Source organism: Patiria miniata, unplaced genomic scaffold, assembly GCF_015706575.1.
Source record: "Patiria miniata isolate m_02_andy unplaced genomic scaffold, ASM1570657v1 HiC_scaffold_22, whole genome shotgun sequence".
Classification (NCBI taxonomy): Eukaryota; Metazoa; Echinodermata; class Asteroidea; order Valvatida; family Asterinidae; genus Patiria; species Patiria miniata.
The window spans coordinates 10307679-10326799 of record NW_024037061.1 but is presented as its reverse complement, the minus strand read 5'-3'; the positions used below and the strand labels follow the sequence as shown (position 1 = coordinate 10326799).

Sequence of the window (19121 nt, the reverse complement as noted above, 5' to 3'; positions counted from 1 at the left end):
GGTCAGTCACTGCAAAAACGTTGAAAAGACAATGCATTTGGGACTGAGAAACATTTCCAATTTTGTTACAAAATGCACTTGGCTCTCCATAGACTTTGTATGCAACCAACTTTGTTCTTTCCCCATAAACAGCACGAAAAACCACACTTTATCTCTTGAGTCTAATCAAATAAGAACAAATCTAGCAAAACAAGAAAGTTGTAGTACTAAAAAGTTCGGAATAACAGTAAGTTCATTTGTACAAAAATAGTCATTTGTAAACCCATTATTAAATTCTTTACACAGAGTACAGATTTTACGGCTGTAAAATGTCAATGAATGTAAATGTAGAAATATATTTTTAAAAAGTTCAAAATTTATCGTACAGAGTGTAAACATTGGAAACTACAAAACAGTATCCCTGGCAACGTGACATTGCTTTTATGGAGTATAATTTGACAACTTTCAAGCATGATTAGAAGACATAATTTCTCAGGTCTCATGAGGGTCTCTCCACAAATTTGGGTTCCACAAGTTTGACCATTTTTGTGTCCCTGTTATTACACTTAACCTGTGTATTGTGCAATGCAAGTATCCTTACAATTTACTTTTAAACTATTTTTTACTTGTCTGGCATGTACAATGTACTAAGACATATAATCACTCTTGGAGATACCGTAGAAGGCATTAAAGCTATAGACCATCATTTGCAGCCATCCGAAAAGTAACTGGCGTAATTATTGTTAAAAAACAAACTTGGTTGAAAGATAGTATTAAAGGGAACTAAACTCCCTGTGAAATTATTCTTTCTGGGAAGCTGTCATTTTGAAGTAATCAACGAAAGAAGGCCTTTTCAACGGTGCGTCTTAAGACGCACCATAGGAAAATTTAAATTAGTAGTTCGTTTTGTTATTCGGCGAAGCGCGGGCAAGCATTGGCACGACGCACACGCGGTTGCTATAATTCGTCGGATCAGTGCGCGACGTCGCGTATAGCTGCAATTCAAAACGATTCAAAACAATATTCAGTAACTTTTGATTTGAAATTGAGATCCTAGAATGCTGTTTTTCTCGGAATATACAGCTGAAGCTTAGCTGAAACTTCATCAGGTTAGTTGTTCAGTATCTTTCATTAGATTTTGAACACTTTTGTTGCTTCAAACGAACAAAATGCACAGATTACAAATGATGGACTATATCTTTAAAGAATGTGTCCTGAAGTTACACAATCTTATTTCTGATCTAACATGGACACACACAAAATTGTTCCCAAAAATTTATGGAACGACCCATGACATTGTCGGTCTTGCCATGTACATGGCGAAGGTTCGAATTCCAACCTCGCTGACCTGTTTTCATCCCCTGGCACCCCCTGAAATATCCTTCACAGATTTTTTTCCCCATCTGTAAAACTCACGGTTTTCTTCATGGTCTACTCTTGATCAATCCGAGTTACCAACTTTGTGTGATTACTGAGGTAGCTGTCCACCTTTAGTCAGTGGGACGTTCCAAAGATCGCTGTGGTATTCTCCACAATGTACTCTAGGCTATCAGCTTCGGTCCAAAAATTGGGCCACCGGTATCAAATGATCGAAAAGAGCAATTTCATAGCGATTTTTGTCAAGGTATACATATCTGGAATTCAAGGTGGAAAATGTGTGATAGCTTTGTATAATGTAGTGTGAGTGGTGATAGTTTTGTGGGTGTTAACAATTTTAATTTTTTTTTTTCCAAAATGGCCGCCAATATGCTTGAATCGGATTAATTGTATGTGGTAACAAGCATGTTTTGGCTGCCATTTTTTTAAAACAGTGATAGCACCCACAAAACTGCCACCGCTGCAATGCTATCACATATTTTCCAACTAAAGGGGTGCATACCTTGCCAAAAATCAGAATGACCATTATTCCCCTCATTTGATACCGACCAAACCCCCAGGCTGATGGCCTACTCACCTTTAGTGACGAATTCAGAGCTTAACGCGCTCAGGCAATAGCGAACAAAACCATCTCCATAATTTCATATAGGCTCTGTGAGCAAACTAGAGAGGGCGCTTTTTGACCGCTTTTGAGAGCCCCGTGGATGGGGCACACTGTGTGCGTGTACTGTTTTGCACGTGTATAAAGCGCAAAGTACGCACGACTGATTTTATTCTAAATGTGCACAAAGCCATAGCGTCTTCACTTGAGCGTCAGGCGTCATCAGCAATGCGTTAGAATGTCTCTCACAGTGGTCTCCCCCAACTCTCCCTTTCTTACCGTTGAGGGGGTACTTGCGCACGGAGCCCTAACGATTTCTTAGCCTTTCAAGTTGCAGTGTGTTTCAGGGACCACTGATTTCCATTACCAGGAAAAATTGACATATTCATTTTTAAGTGCCTTATTTTACCCCCAAAAAATTGAAAAATTGCATACACGCAAGTTGTTTTTACTGTGCTTCTGAGAGCTTCTTGATTTCGTCACTCAGCACTTTGGTGATGTGCATGGCTTTCTTGGCCTCCTCTCCTCCTATCTTCTCTAGAGCAACCTGTGCCGCTTCTCGGACATTGGAGATGGCATCATTACGCCTAGTGATGTGAAAAAAAAAGTAAATTAACAAAAAGTGGTGTTTAGTGCCTGTCCTAGCCAATAAAATGCTGCTTTTTTATTTTAGAATGGGTCGTTGAAAGCACACAAACATACTAAACACATTACTAAACACACGGGACCTACGGCTTTACGTCCCATCCGAAGGAGGAAGCAATAATGGTTAAGTGCCTTGCTTAAGGGCACAAGTGTCCGCCCGGGCTCGAACTCCTGCCACTGTTGCCTCTGAAACACCAGAGCATGAGTCTGGTGCTCTTAACCGCTAGGCCATGACACTCCATACGCTCCCTCTCTCCGTGACGATCAGGTCAGAGTTACCCAATCTGTCAAAATCTATAAGGTGACAGGTTTTAACAGGGCTGTAAACTGGCCTCATATTGGTATAATTGACAGGCTGTGGTAGGTATGTTAACTGAGGGTACCATGCCTTGACTGACATTGATAGATGTGGTGGGTCAGCACTGGTGAGTGCCTGGCAATGATGGATTTAGCTCAGTAACAATGAAGTCACACAAGGTTCACTCATGCATTCCAGCCAAACAAAGACATCATCCTTTAAAATAGCTGCTGCTCAAGCTGTACCATGGTGACCCTATCTATCAACCACTTCAACAGGCTTTGACAGTTATACGGTTTAGTCCATAGGCTGGTAGTTGGTGACCAGCCTGTACAAAAGCTATTGAGAGAGGTAGGGGTTAGTTTTTTCGACAGTTTGTTTTTTCGACAGTTCGTGATAGTTATAAGTATAGGAATGTTAAATTGAATTATTCACATTCTTACCAAAGGTTGACCAGTTGAGGTGCTGCCTCTTCAGCCTTGATGTGTCCCAGCGCCAGGCAGCCGCTCTCCCTGACCAGACGGTCTTTATCCTTCAGCAAGTTCATCATGCGACCCACGGCGTGCTTGTTTTGGGGGTCGGCGACGCGGGCCAACGACAGAGCAGCTACGGCGCGCACGTTCTCGTCCTTGTCACTGCAGAGATCCAGAAGGGCCTCCAGGACAGAGCTACTGTGGAATTTGCCTGCCAGGGTGAATGAAAGATGCCACAAATTCAAGATGTGTGAGTCTTGATATATGTTTGACAGGTTTGGCGACCGAGCCTTTTTACGACCCAGGTTTGGAGAAAATTATCCAGGTACTCACTTTCTGGAGTGATGTGCCTTGTAATTTGGCGTGCGGGGGATTATGTGGGGGACATGTCTCTCAATAATTTTTGGGCGGGGGATGTCAATGGCAACAACTCTAAGATATTGCTTGTCTGACATCCTTTTTCATGGTAATGAAAGAGTGTATTGCAGGGAATGGGTGATAAAGGCGCCTATGCACATGTGCACATTATAATAAGGGAATGAATATGTGCTTGGCCAGTTTTAAACAAGTACGTTTAGCCTGATCTGCAATATGAGGGTCATTATCTGCGACCAGACCCCTACCTGGTTTTAAACGTACTTGTTTTATACCGGCCAAGCACATATTTATTCCCATTCATAAATATGTCTCGGTCAAAAAGTCAAAACAGGTCAAAAATTATAAATTTCCAACAAGTTTGTTCACCAATTTTACTTCATGTTTTGTGAAATGCAGCTCTGAAATGCACATCGTACTGCGCGATGTGGCGCATGGCGCGTACTGCGCGATGTGGCGCGTACTGCGCGATGTGGCGCAGAACGCAGCAGTGCCGGTGCAGTGTGAATTTAGGACTATGAAATACAGACTCATTGGTACTATTGCGCATGCCTAAGTGAAGATAATTAGGAGAGTGACTGGTTACATGTGAGGGTTCAACCAATAAAAGAGTAAAAGGGACCAGATTTCATCGAGTCCAAATGTGTTTTATCAACCGTTTAAAACCATCCACGTGACGGGCTCTCGACCAATAGCAATGGGTACACTGTCTTAGGTATTTATGAATGGATCATATAGCATCTGGCCATCGGCACACTTACTGAGATTTTGGATAGCATCAATGCGGACTGTTGAGTTCATACTGAAGACTTCCCTCATGGTGTAGCTCTCCAAGGCGTGTTCCTGAACCCGCTGCCAAAACTCGCATCTCTCACCGTTGACCGTGCAAAATTCTGAATCAATTTAAAGGACAAGAGATCACTTTAAAGATAGATCAGATAATTTGCATTTTATTCATTTTTTGTTTGAAGCAACAAATTTGTTCAAAATATAAAGTAGGGTGCATAACAACTAATCTGTGGAAGTTTTGGAAAAACGGAGAAAACATATGTTCACAATTCTTTGGGTCTTGTAACCGGATTCTGCTGCTAACACAAGAAAAAAAATGTGTGCCCGCTGGCACCCTTTTCAAAAACCACCTTAAATTATTGTTTTCTTCTGAACGGTACCATTTCCGGTGAAATAGTTTCGCAGGGTATTTGGCACCATCCCCAACTTCACTTTGAACAAGGTTTTTCTTATCAAGGTTTGGGGTTGGTGTTGAGGATGGGGATGGGGATGGGGTGTGTGGGGGGGGGGGGGGGGGGGCAGGGGATGAGGAGGTGGTGGTGGGCTGGGCTGGGGATGTAGAGGAATGAAGAGGGGGTCACATGCGATTTGAAGTTGGACATTTTGGAGCATGAAAAGCGATTACATGTAGAAGTGGCATCTTCGAGACCGTCAGACACTTAGTGGAGTAAACTGAAATGAAAAATGAAACTGAAATGTGTACCGGTAATTACCGTTGTAGTGTTGTTTTGTGACAATGCCATCAGAATCCTCATCCATTTCATTGTTGAGAATAGACAAGAGCCAGAGTTGATCAACGTTCTTAAACATCTCGTCCAATTGACTGCTGTACTCCTCCAAGAAGACAGCTTCAAATCTGCGTGAAACAAACACTGAACCAATGAAGTAAGTGCAAAGAATTGAATCCTGAAGTTGAAGCATACCTGTATCACATCACAGTGTTCTTGAGTACTACAAACTAATCGGTTACCTGCAACAGGGTTTTGCCCAGAATATACTTCTTGGGTTTTCTTACTGCATCTAAAACTGGACTTTCTTCTCATTATCTTCTGTCCACAGGTTTCTTCAGGCTTGCGAGCTACAGTGTCTAGGAGCGCTTTTGAGGAACCCTTGGTTTCATTACCAGAAATAATTATTAATAATTACAATAGGTCTAATTACTGAGGTATGGTTACCAAAATGCATGCACGCCTTTGACTTGAAGAATACATGCGACATGTGCGCTAGCACGGTTCCACCTCAGTAGTTTTGTTCACTGTGACTAAAATGCAACGTATGACCAAGGACACTCAAAAACAAAACATGACGAGCCAAGTAAAGCTGGTCCCAGAACACACAAATTCAATTCAAAAGGTCTTTTCATGATGCATTTCGGCTGTTGAAATTTTGAGCAACGCGTTCGCTTGTTTAGAACATTTTGGATTCCAGATGCTCGTGGTGCAATCTGAGGCAATTCATGGCCACTTTCCCTGAATTTTTTGAGCAGAAGTTTTAAAACTTATCAGGAGAATTTTTTTTTATTTGTTTCAAATACATACTCTTGCTCTAATCTTAAATAAAGTTTCTTCCGTATTTAAAGTTTAGAACATGTACATATTTTGCAAATTGTTCCAAGGATGCTTTCTGATGTTTAACCAATAGTTCCTCAATATTTTGTCAAAAGTTGAGATTTTTAGTTTATCAATATTAAGTGCAGAACAAATCGCTAGAACATGTAATATTTATTTAACTATTCATTGAATTGAAGTTTGAACTCAGTGTAATTTAATCAATACAATACTGAACTTTGGACAGGGAGTAACTATAGGCCTATATGTACATGTACATTGCACCTCCACAGCTAAACACTATTTTAGCCATCTCACGAGTAATGTACAGTGCGATTGGATTGTGGTTTATTTCAAAGCTTCTCTTGCTGTGTCATACGGCCAGTGCGCAATGTTTGAAGTAGCCACGCTTATACAAAAAAAACGGAAGCAGATGTTTTTTCCGCAAGCAACATTTATAGCATAGCTGCGGGATTTAAACGAAGCGCTTGTTTTCGAAAGCATAGTGGGTACTAGCGATATTTAATGCCTGGCTAGAACACTGCATCGGACTCAGAATTTTCAGGCAACGAAAGGAAAGGTTCCCAGGCTATCTGCACTGGACTTCACATGGAAAAGTAACCATCGTCTCGATGAGTTTAACTATGAAAGTGCAATGCAAACATGGCCGGTATTAAGCATATGTGATGCGATCAAGCTAAACGAGTCGTTTGTCGACCCTGGTCAATTTTCTTTTTCTTTTTTTGTACAGATTTGAAAAGAGCACAATCTCAGCATTACAGCTGTGAAAACCGAATGCTGATACCATCTTTAGTTAAACAATTATGGAGGTTGGAACACCAGAAGAAGTGATGAAGTGATGTGATGAAGTGGCCCTATTTTGGCCTGAATCTGCAAATGAATGTTCCCGACAAACGACTCATTTAGAATTGATTGCATCACATATAGTCACAGCCCTTGAGTAAATGTTGGCATACTTCTCCCAATCTACGGAGGATTGGCCCTTGAAGTTCTTATCCCAGAAGTCCACCTCTTTCTTGACATCGAAGGCCGGTTTGGAGTGAAGATTGAGATGGGAACGCTGCCGTTGAAACTTGCCTCGTTTATCAGCTTTGGAACAAATATCAGAGAATAAAATTAACGCACAATTTAAATGTAATATACAACATTTGCAAACACCAAAAAAAAGGAGAAAAATGTAAGTGCCGGATTATTATGAAACTCCTCGCATGACAGTGTAAGTGAATGATAGTCTCAAGCATCCTGTGAAATCATGGCACATGGTGTGCTGTCATTTTCAAGAAAATTTCCCAGGATGGTTGGGAGACCATCATTGGAAACAAATTGACATTTTTTTTTCTTCAAATACTACCCCCAATTTACCAAATTTAGTTGCAGTCCACATTTTGTTTGCAATCGGTTAGACATCTGTCATGTCTGTGAATGGGTGTACGCCAGCTAGTCTGGTTCCCTGACCTGACAATTCCCTGATGTAGGGGTAAAAATCTCATGAGACTACAATAACAGCATTTTTTTTTTGGAGGGGGGGGGTTCTCTCCAGCATTTTTGAACACAAAACTTAAAACAGATCAATGTAACAATATTTGCTATAAAATACATGTACTAAACCCCAAATCCATCCATATCTGAAAATTATAGCAATAAAAAATGTTGTATACCGGTAGATACCTTTAAAGAATAACTTTAACACATGAACTAAAGAATATAATAAATACCTGAATTAAATTAATTATTTTAATATACCATAGTGCTAATACTCTAACATGGAATGTTGTTTTTTTATTTCAATTTGAAGAAATTTAAATAATAAATTTAAAAGTAGTGAAGCTCCTTAATACATTTATTTGGGCCATATGTTTCATGGCTTGTCTAACCATGAAATTATGCACATAAATGTACGTGTAATAAATGTACGTGTAATTTTGGGCAACACACTAGCACAAAAATTCTGTTTGGACTTTTACAGCACAGGATTCTTACTGAGGGCATGCACCAGCGTGTACAACCCTAAATTTCTTGCAAAACCATGCTAACCCATAAACTATGCTTAGTTCCTTCGGGTGTACATGTAGATTCCTCTTTACTATGGTTCAAATTTCATCCCAAGGACCAAATAGATAATAATAATACCGTAATTACAGTAATAATGAATGCTATAATAGGGTGACTTTCTCATGTCACCTAACCCAAGTTTACTTATCCTGCCTCCACAAATTTCGGTAAACTTATGTTTTGGACCACGAGGAAACGATCTAGACAGTTTGCGACAATGAAATTCCTTCTCCTAACAGCCTGAGGGTCGTTTTAACAAAAGGGCGACACCAATTTGTCGCCCCAACAAGGCGTGTCGCCATGAGATTTGCAAAATCAGTCGCCCGTCCATAGTATTCATTTGTTTAATGTGGATTTATAAAGCGCGCATATCCATCAGTATTGGTGCTTAAGGCACTTTATCATTATTACCAGTACCCTGCTCATCGGATCACTGGGCCAATGAAACATTCCAAAGGCAATCGCAGCTCCCTGGGGAGTATACATCTCGATGCTGCCATTTCGGCACAAAGCAGCTAATATCAACCACAATATAACCATTATCTGCCCTCAAAGCTACCCCTTTGGGAGAAGCAATGAGTGACAAAGTGCCTTGCCCAAGGCATATGCACCACAACCCCAGGCTGGACTGGAACCCACAACCTGCAGAATTACCCGCAGATCACAAATTCAATGCTCCAGACATGCCAGACCGCGACATTCCAGGTGAGGCTAAAGCACAAATAATATGTGACCTGCCATAGCATACTAACATGACTAAGGATAACCCCCACTTTTGACTTTTCACGTTATTTACATCATGTTAAACATGTTAAAGCGCAAATCATTGGCTTTCTAATGATACCAAATGTATTGCTATAGCTTAATTTATTCCAAAGATATGACGCAGTAAGTTCAAGGGGGGGGGGCGGATTCTGCCCCCCCCCCCAAGATCTCGGCCATCGAGTGACGATAAATTTTGAAACTCGGCACATGCATAGAGCAACTCTTCCTAAACATACCCAAGAAATTTCATGACTATAGGTCAAAGGGTTTTGGAATTATGGCTAATTAATTATTCATATGTACAAATGGCAATTGTGCTCTGTCATGTCTGTGTACACGACGTATATGCGAAAAAAAATTCAGTTTTCACGGCGCGTAGCGCCGGAAAATTTTTCGCTAGGCAGCAACCCGTGGTCCGATTTTAATGTTTTTGGTATCAAAAGATGCGCAAAGCTCGAGGCTAAAAAGTCATAACAGCTCGGGTCGCGAAAAAATTTTTTTTAGAGGCTATCACGGAAAATGTTGAGGGGGGGGTGGATTCCCCCCCCCCCTTTAGGGTTAAGCAACATTTTCTGGTAAGCAGCTTCGTAACATTGAGCCCAAGGCGTTCAGTCTTATATTTTTGGGGCTTACTTTTCTCAGCTTGATTCAGCTCAGTCAACTTGCTCTGGATTTTCTTGACGAGCTCCATCATGGATTGGTTGATGGCCGCCGTGTCGCTGAACATCGTCCATTCTACCGGAGCAAGCTGAAGACGCCTACAGTACAAATTGAAAGACCACCCCCCGGAAAAAAAAAGTTTTTAAAGAATCCAAGCGTGAAATTACAGGTACTTGGGGAGGAAAGTCCGGGGAAGGGGAAGGTTTAGAGAGACCCAGGTCGAAATAAAATAGAGAAAAAATATATTTATTTTCTATTGAAAATACATTTTTTTAAAATCTATTTTTTTCCATTGTATTTCGACACCCCCCAAAATAGCGAAAAAATAGAATAGTGAAAAAATATCTTTTTAGAAAAATAGAGGTAAAATAGAGGTAAAATAGGTTGCTATTTTTAAAAAAATAGCATGCTATTTAAAAAAATGCTATTTTTAAAAAATACAAAATGGCGTCTGTCCATGCAAACAACTGTTTTATAATACGTGGACATACATGTTAATAGTACACATGTCCTTGTGGACAATAAGCATCTTTAGCAGTCCTCAAACATACAGTACATGAAGTGAGCAAGCAATATGACTGCATAAGAATGGAATAATTGAGAAAAAAAATACATGTATGTCTATTACCATGAACAGTAATAATGCTGTGACAACACAGTGTCCAAACAATTAACATACACACATACATCATGCACCATCAAGTTATTAAAACAGTTTGGTTCAACATGCTACGGGTGCGCGTGCTTTTGCAGCAAAATACAGCTTGAAAAGGTACAAGAATGTTACTCATAATTGTCCTGGAAAATCCACCAACCATGTGGTGCACTTGTCACTCCATTACAGTGATTTGGATGCATTTTAACCCCAGATATACTTGCCCCCATTGCACACATCTCTACTGCAGCTGTGCTTCACAGACGGCTCTCAGAATGCAACTGACAAAATTCAAACTTGCCACACACACACACAGGATGTTTATCTGGTATGCAAATTAAGTGCTTGGCCTTCAGATTGTGTTGTACGTACTGAGCATATGTCTACAAAATAGCAAAACAATAGTCCATGGTTCTCATAAACATGTGTAAGTGTCCAGAAAATAGACGAAAAATAGACTGTGGACCACACAAAAATGTCTAAGTCTCCAAAAATAGTCATAAAATAGCAAGCAGTTTTAAAAATAGAAATAAAATAGAGTGGCAACATGTACTCATTTTGATGTAATAGAAATAAAATATATTTTGTTCCTATTTTCTAGGAGAAAATAGCTTAAAAATGTATTTTCAATAGGAAAAACATAGGATTTTGCCAGAGATTTTCTATGAGGGGAAGCATAGTGTTTTGGGAGGGGAGAGCGTGTACGATTCAGCCCTTCGTTTCTTTCAAAATCCGTAAATCTTTCAATATATCAAACTACACTCATCGTTACACAGAGTGTGCCAAAAGCAAGCAACATCCACAAAACAAATAATTAAAACTGTTTCCTGTTTTTTTTCTTCAATTAAATGTTACATTATATATTACATTAAAGCCTGACTATTTCTCAGTCCACTACTTTTTACCCCATTCCATTTGGGTCCCTAGATCCAGAAATACAACTATTAAGTGAAAGGGTGTCAATTTTACTTGGGCCACTCTCACCCGGACATGCTGAATCTGGGTTAAGCATTGAATAGGCATGATCAGGCATTGAAATTGGTGACATCACAGGTGAGAGTGGCCCAGTAAAATGTACACCCTTTCACTTAATTGATTGTATTTCTGGATCTTGGGACCCAAATGGAATGGGGTAAAAAGGAGTGGATTGAGAAATAGTCGGGCTTTGATTAAATATACATTGTAATTTCATTGCAGAAAAAACAGTAAACAGTTTTAATTATTTGTTTTCTGAATGTTGCACTTTGTTTGGCACACTTCCGGTATGCATGTTCTTCCTTGTTTCATAAGTTACCGGTAGGCATTAATTAGAGTGGGTTTTGAGCGGAGTTTGAACCTTCGAACACCATAATGACGCTCTACCAACTGAGCTATCCACTGAAATGTGGGCAGTTTCCTTAACTGCGATCTTCTCTGAGTGATCCCTGTCGACTATATCCCACGTTTGCAACATTGCTGATATTGCAATTGAATGAACCTGTTTTAACCCCAACCGCCCGACTCCATCAAAAGCCATTCCCCATTTTGGTGGATTTTGGGGGACTTGGTCCTGCAGGCCTGGTTTGACTAAACATTGATGGAGTATGATGGACTTGGGCCAGAAGGCCTAAAGCAAAGCATGCATTGGAAGCAGTGTGATTGATGGATTTTGGCAGAGTTGGTCCAGTACTTAGTAAAAGACATTAGGGAGTTAGGGTTAAAGGTAGAGGAAAGTTGGTAGAGCTTGGGAGGGGGGAGGGGGCTGGTGGAGGTCGGGCACGGATGGATGGAGCCGAGAGAGGACATGCATTCCTGTTGGGTTGGGGGAGGGGGTCGGGGAGTACTTACATTCCGAAGTCCATGAGTGGGATCATATCTTCTCTACTTTCCAAGGCACATGGGAAGATGGGTTTGCTGGAGACGTAGGCTAAGGCCAGCTCATCTTTGCAGTACTTGGAGACGACAGACCTGGTGCTCAGTAAGGACAGAAACAGCTGGGGGTCATAAACAAATGGTATCAATAATTATTATTGATATCAGGCTTCCAGCATGTCCAGTGGTAAAAATAAATCAGCGTATCGTATGCTTTCATAAAAAGTACCCAGATGACTGCAACAATTATTCCAGTAAAATTACCCGAATGACAAAAAGATTCTGTTTATATATTGTCCTCAGAGCTTTAGACAATTTTTGCTGGTTCCCTCTCAATCAAAAGTGTAGAAACTCACAGTTGTTAACCAGTCAACAGAACATAGCAGTTGCGCGTACGTATTCGGTACTATTTTGTCAGCACAAATGGCGGCTTCAAGCAGTACGGGATTCGCTTCAGTAATCGAAGAATTTGACAAATTTGACAACTACAGACGCTGAAAATGAGAATAGACCCAAGATGACACTAGTAAATATTCTGGGAGTATATACATTGTATCTGCCGGAGAAGAGGCTACACGTTGGATACGCTTTCTCTATAGTGGGTATTTTGTCGAACGACATTTAATTTTGCTGTGGAGTTTTGTCTTGCTCAATTTGTTTGAAAGATGGATCTATATATTATTATTTTTCCCCAAACTTCGACGTCAACGTACCTTGGCATCGACGATGGCCTGTCCAATTTTGTTGAAGAATTCCACCCCGGCTTTCAGCCCGACCTCATCCACCCAGACTGTGACGCCAGCCTTCTCCAAACCATCTACACAAATCCAAATCAATGTATTGAATCAGTAATCTGGGAACTTTCACTACAGACAGTGCTAGTGTATGATTGAAAACAACTTACTGTTAACAGTGTTAAAACCTTCCTATTGTTTCAGCAGAGACAGACAGTCAAAAATGTCTTCCCCTGCCATGCATTTATGCTCAGACCAGTAAAAAAAAACAATCAGATTTCACATAAATTTGTGTAAGCACTGTGACTAGTCTAATTCCATCAACAGACAAAGGAGGTAACTGGTATACGGAATCGCCTCCAGTCAAAGCATGGTTATATCAAATTAACACGGGAATGCTTAACTGTTAAAAACAGTCAGTTGATCGATTTTGATTTCTGTGTATATAGCTGAATTTACGAGGGAGGGAGGGATAATTATAGAACAAACTCTAATTGTACAAATATTAAAAAGCTGGCCCCAAAAAGCCATCTGCTTTCAAGCCAATTTTATGATCCCAATGAAAAGCTGTTCATAAAGATAACCATTTCATTAGTGCTGTGCATTAAAATAATTTAGTATTCAATTACATTGTTTTTAAACTTGGATTCGATCAAATATTTGAATATTCGCAACAGGCTGCTAAATTGTACATGCAGCCTGTACCAACCTTAAATGAATGCGGCAGTCAGAAATTAAATGGGGCATGGGTGTCAATCAGGACTAAGTGCGCCCGTCGATTAAAAATTGACGATATACAGTATTGAGAATATGTATGTATGCGTCAACATATTTTTCAAGGTTGCTGACAAGCTGATATTTGAAACATTTAAAAGATGCAATTAGAGCTAATATTCCACACAGAAGCTCGCAAGTCATGCGTGCAGTAAATTAGGCTACCAAAATGTAGCATATTTGACAATGGTCAAACCACGCAACTTTTCCAATTAATATAACAGCTAGAAGATTTTTTCTTTGAATATTTAATAGGAAAAATACTATTTGGATTTCTGGTGGATGATCAAATATTTTTGAATATATTTACATGTATTATTTTCAGCACTGAATGAACATTAAGAAGAATAACACATGTTTGTAACTAGCTACCATATGTTACATTACACAATCAAGTTGCATACATACATAGTTTAACATTTTAAAGAATCTTTGCTCTTTGTGAATTGCTATACCGCTTTCATACTGCTGCTTCACTTGTTCAAATTTCAAAAAGGGAAAGCCTGACAAATGAGCTAAAACCCAACTATGACATGTATGAGTGCAAATTTACAGACTGCATTCAAATGTCATTATAGCCTGTACGGTAGGCCTACATGTATGCAGCTGGTATTCTTATAAGTACCCAGATCATCATGCAGTAATTAAGCCAGCTGAAGGCTACACAAACACAAATTAGAAAACTGCATTGCAAATGCAAATTAAGCTCTGCACGGGCTTGCTCTCATTAAAAAATTAATATCTATAGATCCGTCTTCATTAGGCTAATGCATGATCATCCGGTACTGTATGTCATAGATGTAACGGTGTGTTGCATAACGACCATAATGCCCTAATTCACAATTCTGACATTTACATGTAGAATGAATCATCAATGAGACACTGGAACATGCAGTCATCGCAAGGAAATTAGGAAAAACGTTTCCAGCCCCCCCCCCCCAAACATGGGCCTAAAACACGACAATCGACGTGTACATTTGTACATGCATACACACATTTTTTAAAAGTGACAGCTACCGGTAGTGCTCCCAAGCGTAAGATGAAATCAACTCCCCCCCCACACCTTTCGTCTTCTGCTATATGTATACACAGCAAGTGGTTTCTACAACCATACTGGTACCAGAAATTTCGGCCTACATGTACTCCCTCCTGAAAAAAAAAAATCCAGGCCACATCTTCGACCACTAATTTTTATTAGAAACCATTTCAGTTGTAAAAACTCAGTTTCAATTGAAGTCATCCATGTCAAATTGTCCTGGAATACAGCAGTAATGTATTTTTCATCTGTCAGCTTAAACAAAAATTAAAATTAAATTAAATTAAAACAAAACTGAAAGCACTATGAGTATGAATCATCAGTGTTTATGAAGAAAATACGTCGGTGAAGGGCAAAACCCAATATTGACTTTAGATCACCCGACGCAAATTCCTACTATGAATAACTGTCCATTCTATACATTAATCACGTTATAGTGTGCATTCAATCAGTACTAACAATACAGTACATTCATCATTCCCTCATTAGTATAGCAAACTAATCCTCTGCATCACGTACCTCTAATTTGTCTCATCTGATCTTTGTCCTGATGACTATAGCTGATCATGATGTCCTTGGGTTCCATGCTAATTGACCGGCTTGGACCCCTACCGGCCGTCTCTGATGATCCCTTCTCCATGTCTCCACTGTCTTTCACTGGATCTGCCTTCTCCTCAGTTCCCCGGTTCCCTACGCCAGTGTCAGTGCTTTGATCCTTCACAGGAACTTCACTGGTACCCTGCGGCTGTGACCTCTCCTGAACCTTCTTATTCCCATTTCCTGCCTCGACTGCAGTCTTCGGATCGGAGTGGGAATAGGGCCGATAGTTCTCAACGGGATCTTTGCTCTTTGGGCCGAGATCCCCAGGCGCGCTCTTGGGCCGTTTCTTGTTCTTCTTATGTCCGTGGCCGTGCTTGCTACTAGCTGTTCCCATGGTAACCAAATGAATGTAATCAATATAGATTTAGGTGGGTACACAGAGCACGCTGTTTGCTTCCCTTTGCATCTACCGGGAGATGTAAAGAAAAATAAGATAGAAATGTGTGAATGTAAAATTGATTTAAGACGTTTGTTTAAACTATCATGACTACATCTAATCTTAACTTGTAATGCAAGCTGATTGCCGATGGTACCACAACAATTGCTGGTACATGTATGTGTTGTACATGTACCCAAGAGCAAAGCCGTTATGACTTTAGCCATGCAAATACCGCATGTAGACAATGGTAGATGTAACTGATTACCAAGATAAACCATACATTTAATGACCACTTCATGTTCATCAGACCATTCATAGTACTGGTACACCATAACGTCACCTACTTACAGAATTACAATTCAACTGGAAATTTCCTTCAGCTGCGATTAAATGAGTCAGGCAAACACTACGTACAGTCGGTACTTTTCCTTTCATGCACATAGACTGAACAGATTCACAGCTGAAATTGTGGGTACGTATTTCCCTTGTTTGCTGACCCAGACCCACCACACAGTCCTGACCTTGTGAAAATTAACTTATCTGTGTACAATATTTGCAATTTACACACCCAGTTCATACAGACACGTCACACAGGATTTGTGGTTTAGTGTTTTGTCAGTTTGTGCACGTACCAACCTTCATCGCAAAAGAAAGAAAGAAGTTGATAAAGATTTTGGAATTTCAGGGCCACTGCACAAACTTTCTGGTGTTCGATCAAAGTCCAGTATACAGTATGCAGTGCATGCATTAAAGGGTGAAGGATAGGTTCAAATGTGTTAAGATTTCTTAAGGCATTACAATGTACAATGTAGTTGTACATATATGCACTTGTAAAGTTTTGTTTAAATTTACACAAATTTATACTGAGTACTTCCTAGTTACATGTAAGTACTGATTTTTTTAAACCCATTTTGACAACAGAAAACACGATAAACATCATTTTGGGCTGCATGCATGGCATGATGCTGCAGTACGGAGACCCCCCCCCCCCAAAAAAAATAATAACATTAAAATAAAATACAAATACAAATACAAAATAACAAAATAATAAATAATAGGTAAATAAAACAAAAACAAAATAAATAAACAAACAAAAAATAAAACAAATACACATAAAAAACTAATTAAATATGGAAATAAATAATAAATCAATCAAAAATACCCCCCCCCCCCCAAAAAAAACCTTCTGTTCCTGGGGATTGTAATCAACGCCAATATGGAAATTGCCATTCTTGAATGAGTCATAGTTCACCTTTTTCAAATCTTTAAGAAATTTTCCACTTTTGTCTATCTCTGACCAGTAGGGTCGATTGATGAGTAGATTTTTCCAAAACCTGGTTGCCACAGAAAGGACAGAAATGACGCAACCATTTTTATTTTATTGCCAGAAGGAAATTTGATTCAGCTTAAAATATTGTTGTTTACACAAGAATAACCACAAGAAAAATGCATTTGTCTCTTTGTATGTACTTTTTTCCAATCTTTTAGAAATTTTCCACTTTTTTTCTATCTCTGCCCAGTAGGGTCGATCGAGGAGTAGATTTTTCCAAAACCTGGTTGCCACAGAAAGGACAGAAATGATGCAACCGTTTTTATTTTATTGCCAGAAGGAAATTTGATTCAGCTTAAAATGTTGTTGAGTTGTTTACGCAAGAACAACCACAAAAAAATGCATTTATCTCTTTGTATGTATCTTTTTCCAATCTTTTAGAAATTTTCCACTTTTTCTCAATTCTCTGCTCAGTAGGCATGGTAGGGTTGATTGAGGAGTAGACTTTTCCAAAACCTGATTGTCACAGAAAGGACAGAAATGACGCAACCGTTTTAATTTTATTGCCAGAAGGAAATTTGATTCAGCTTAAAATGTTGTTGAGTTGTTTACATAAAGAATAACCACCAAAAAAATAAAATTGTATTTGTCTCCTTGTATGTACAGTATGTCTCTCAAACCGGAAAGAATTAACATCCAGACGCCACTTCAGTGGCTGTGTACAAAGTCCATGGAGAGTCAAGAAACTTTTTTAAGTATTTCCTAACAAAATTGGAAATGTTTCTCAGTTCCAGATTCATGTCTTTTCAGCAATTTGGAATGACTGACCTTCATTGACATGATTGAGATGATACATAAATGAAGAAAAAAGTGGCGTCAGGTTGCAACATTCTTTCCCTCCAACCAATTGAGAACTATAAATTTGTGATGTTATTTGTTAATGTGTTATGAACGTGTACCTCTTCCCAATCAATTCATTTTCAGCAGCTTTTTTATTTAACAAAATGGGGAAGAATAAGTTTTGACAAGCTTGATACTTTGTTAAAAGTTTATCAATTTAACCACTGCAATCTTCAAGTCAAAAAATCATTTAAAAAAAATGTAAAAAATTACCCAAATGTTTCACATTTCACACAAGTTTACATCTTACTTAAATGTTCAATGAACTGATGAATAAAAACATCCTAAACATTTTATACTCAGAGAATAATCTTGATGATACAGCACGCTCAAAAATTAGCATTTGCCAGTGTTGTCTGTGCACTATATTTTGCATATTTATAAATAAAAGCCACAAAAATGAAATTTACTTAAAAATGACACGTTTCATATTTTAACTCTTTTTATCATGTTTATATTACATAGCCCAATTTCTCATGTAAAACTTTGTATGCACGATTTTATAAATCGAGCATAAATTTCCAAACAATATTGGACATTTTTCTCAGTCGCAGATGCATGTCTATCATCATTTTTGCAAATGACCTTTATTGAGATGATATTTAAAAAAAAAGTGGCATCAGGTTGCAACATTTATTTCCGCAAAAAAAAGCAGGTCAACTCTACTAAAATACTTCGTGTACACAGTCTTTGATATTCTAATTTATGAAAAGGCAAGAATTGTGCATCCTGACGCCACTTGACATAGTCTTGATTGAACGTCAGTCATTGCAAAAATGTTGAAAAGACATGAATCTGGGGCTGGAGTGAAAAACATTTCCAATTTTGTCAGAAAACACTTTGAAACTATTCCCGACTTGTACACAACCAATAAGTTGACGTATGGACTATGGATACTACATTCTTTCCCAGGAAAATTTGGAGAGAATGGACCTCCAGTCCACTTCATCACTATTTTTTTAATGTGGGGATGGAAATTGTGACTCATTTTTGCACATGCATGTTGGTGTTTATCATGATTTCTGTGGATTATATGATCATAAAACTGTATACATTTTATTACACTAGCAATCTAGCCCTAATACTAGCCGAAATTTGCGCAAACTTTTGTCCTGCGCCAATACAGTTTCGCAAACAAGATCCATCGCTCACTATTGCCACATGTATCCATGTACAATGAGAACAAAGCAAAGCACAAGTTCACTTACCTCAATTTCAACAGGGGATTAACTTTTAATCACGAAACTTTAACACCAGTGATAATGGAAGTGTGATGTTCAGTGCTCCGAGTCCGATATCCGGTGATCCGTTCAGCCACGCCTACATATGGCGCATGCATA

At 39.1% G+C, this 19121-nt stretch overlaps 1 protein-coding gene across 2 annotated transcripts; it reads right to left on the bottom strand.

Moving 5' to 3' along the window:
* Positions 1 to 2380: 2380 nt before the first annotated feature.
* Positions 2381 to 19119, bottom strand: LOC119730313. 2 transcript variants are annotated; one of them, XM_038203146.1, is made up of 10 exons: positions 18990 to 19119; positions 15152 to 15638; positions 12802 to 12905; positions 12065 to 12210; positions 9556 to 9680; positions 7062 to 7194; positions 5251 to 5393; positions 4510 to 4641; positions 3344 to 3584; positions 2381 to 2544 (listed from the first exon to the last, which is right to left on the bottom strand). In XM_038203146.1, the coding sequence occupies exons 2-10, from the start codon at positions 15564 to 15566 to the stop codon at positions 2406 to 2408; spliced, it is 1578 nt and encodes a 525-aa protein (XP_038059074.1). In that variant the 5' UTR covers positions 15567 to 15638; positions 18990 to 19119; the 3' UTR covers positions 2381 to 2405. The 2 variants fall into 2 exon arrangements, with proteins under 2 accessions (XP_038059074.1, XP_038059075.1); XM_038203147.1 differs by lacking the exon at positions 18990 to 19119 and adding an exon at positions 15960 to 16166.
* Between the last annotated feature and the right edge of the window lie 2 nt (positions 19120 to 19121).

Coding starts and splice junctions, on each gene's coding strand:
- LOC119730313 (XM_038203146.1), bottom strand. CDS start 15,566: ATGGGAACAGCTAGTAGCAAGCACGGCCACGGACATAAGAAGAACAAG. Junction 5,394..7,061: donor TCCTCCGTAGATTGGGAGAA/GTATGCCAACAT, acceptor TGTTTCACGCAG/ATTTGAAGCTGTCTTCTTGG. Junction 3,585..4,509: donor TGATGCTATCCAAAATCTCA/GTAAGTGTGCCG, acceptor TCACCCTGGCAG/GCAAATTCCACAGTAGCTCT.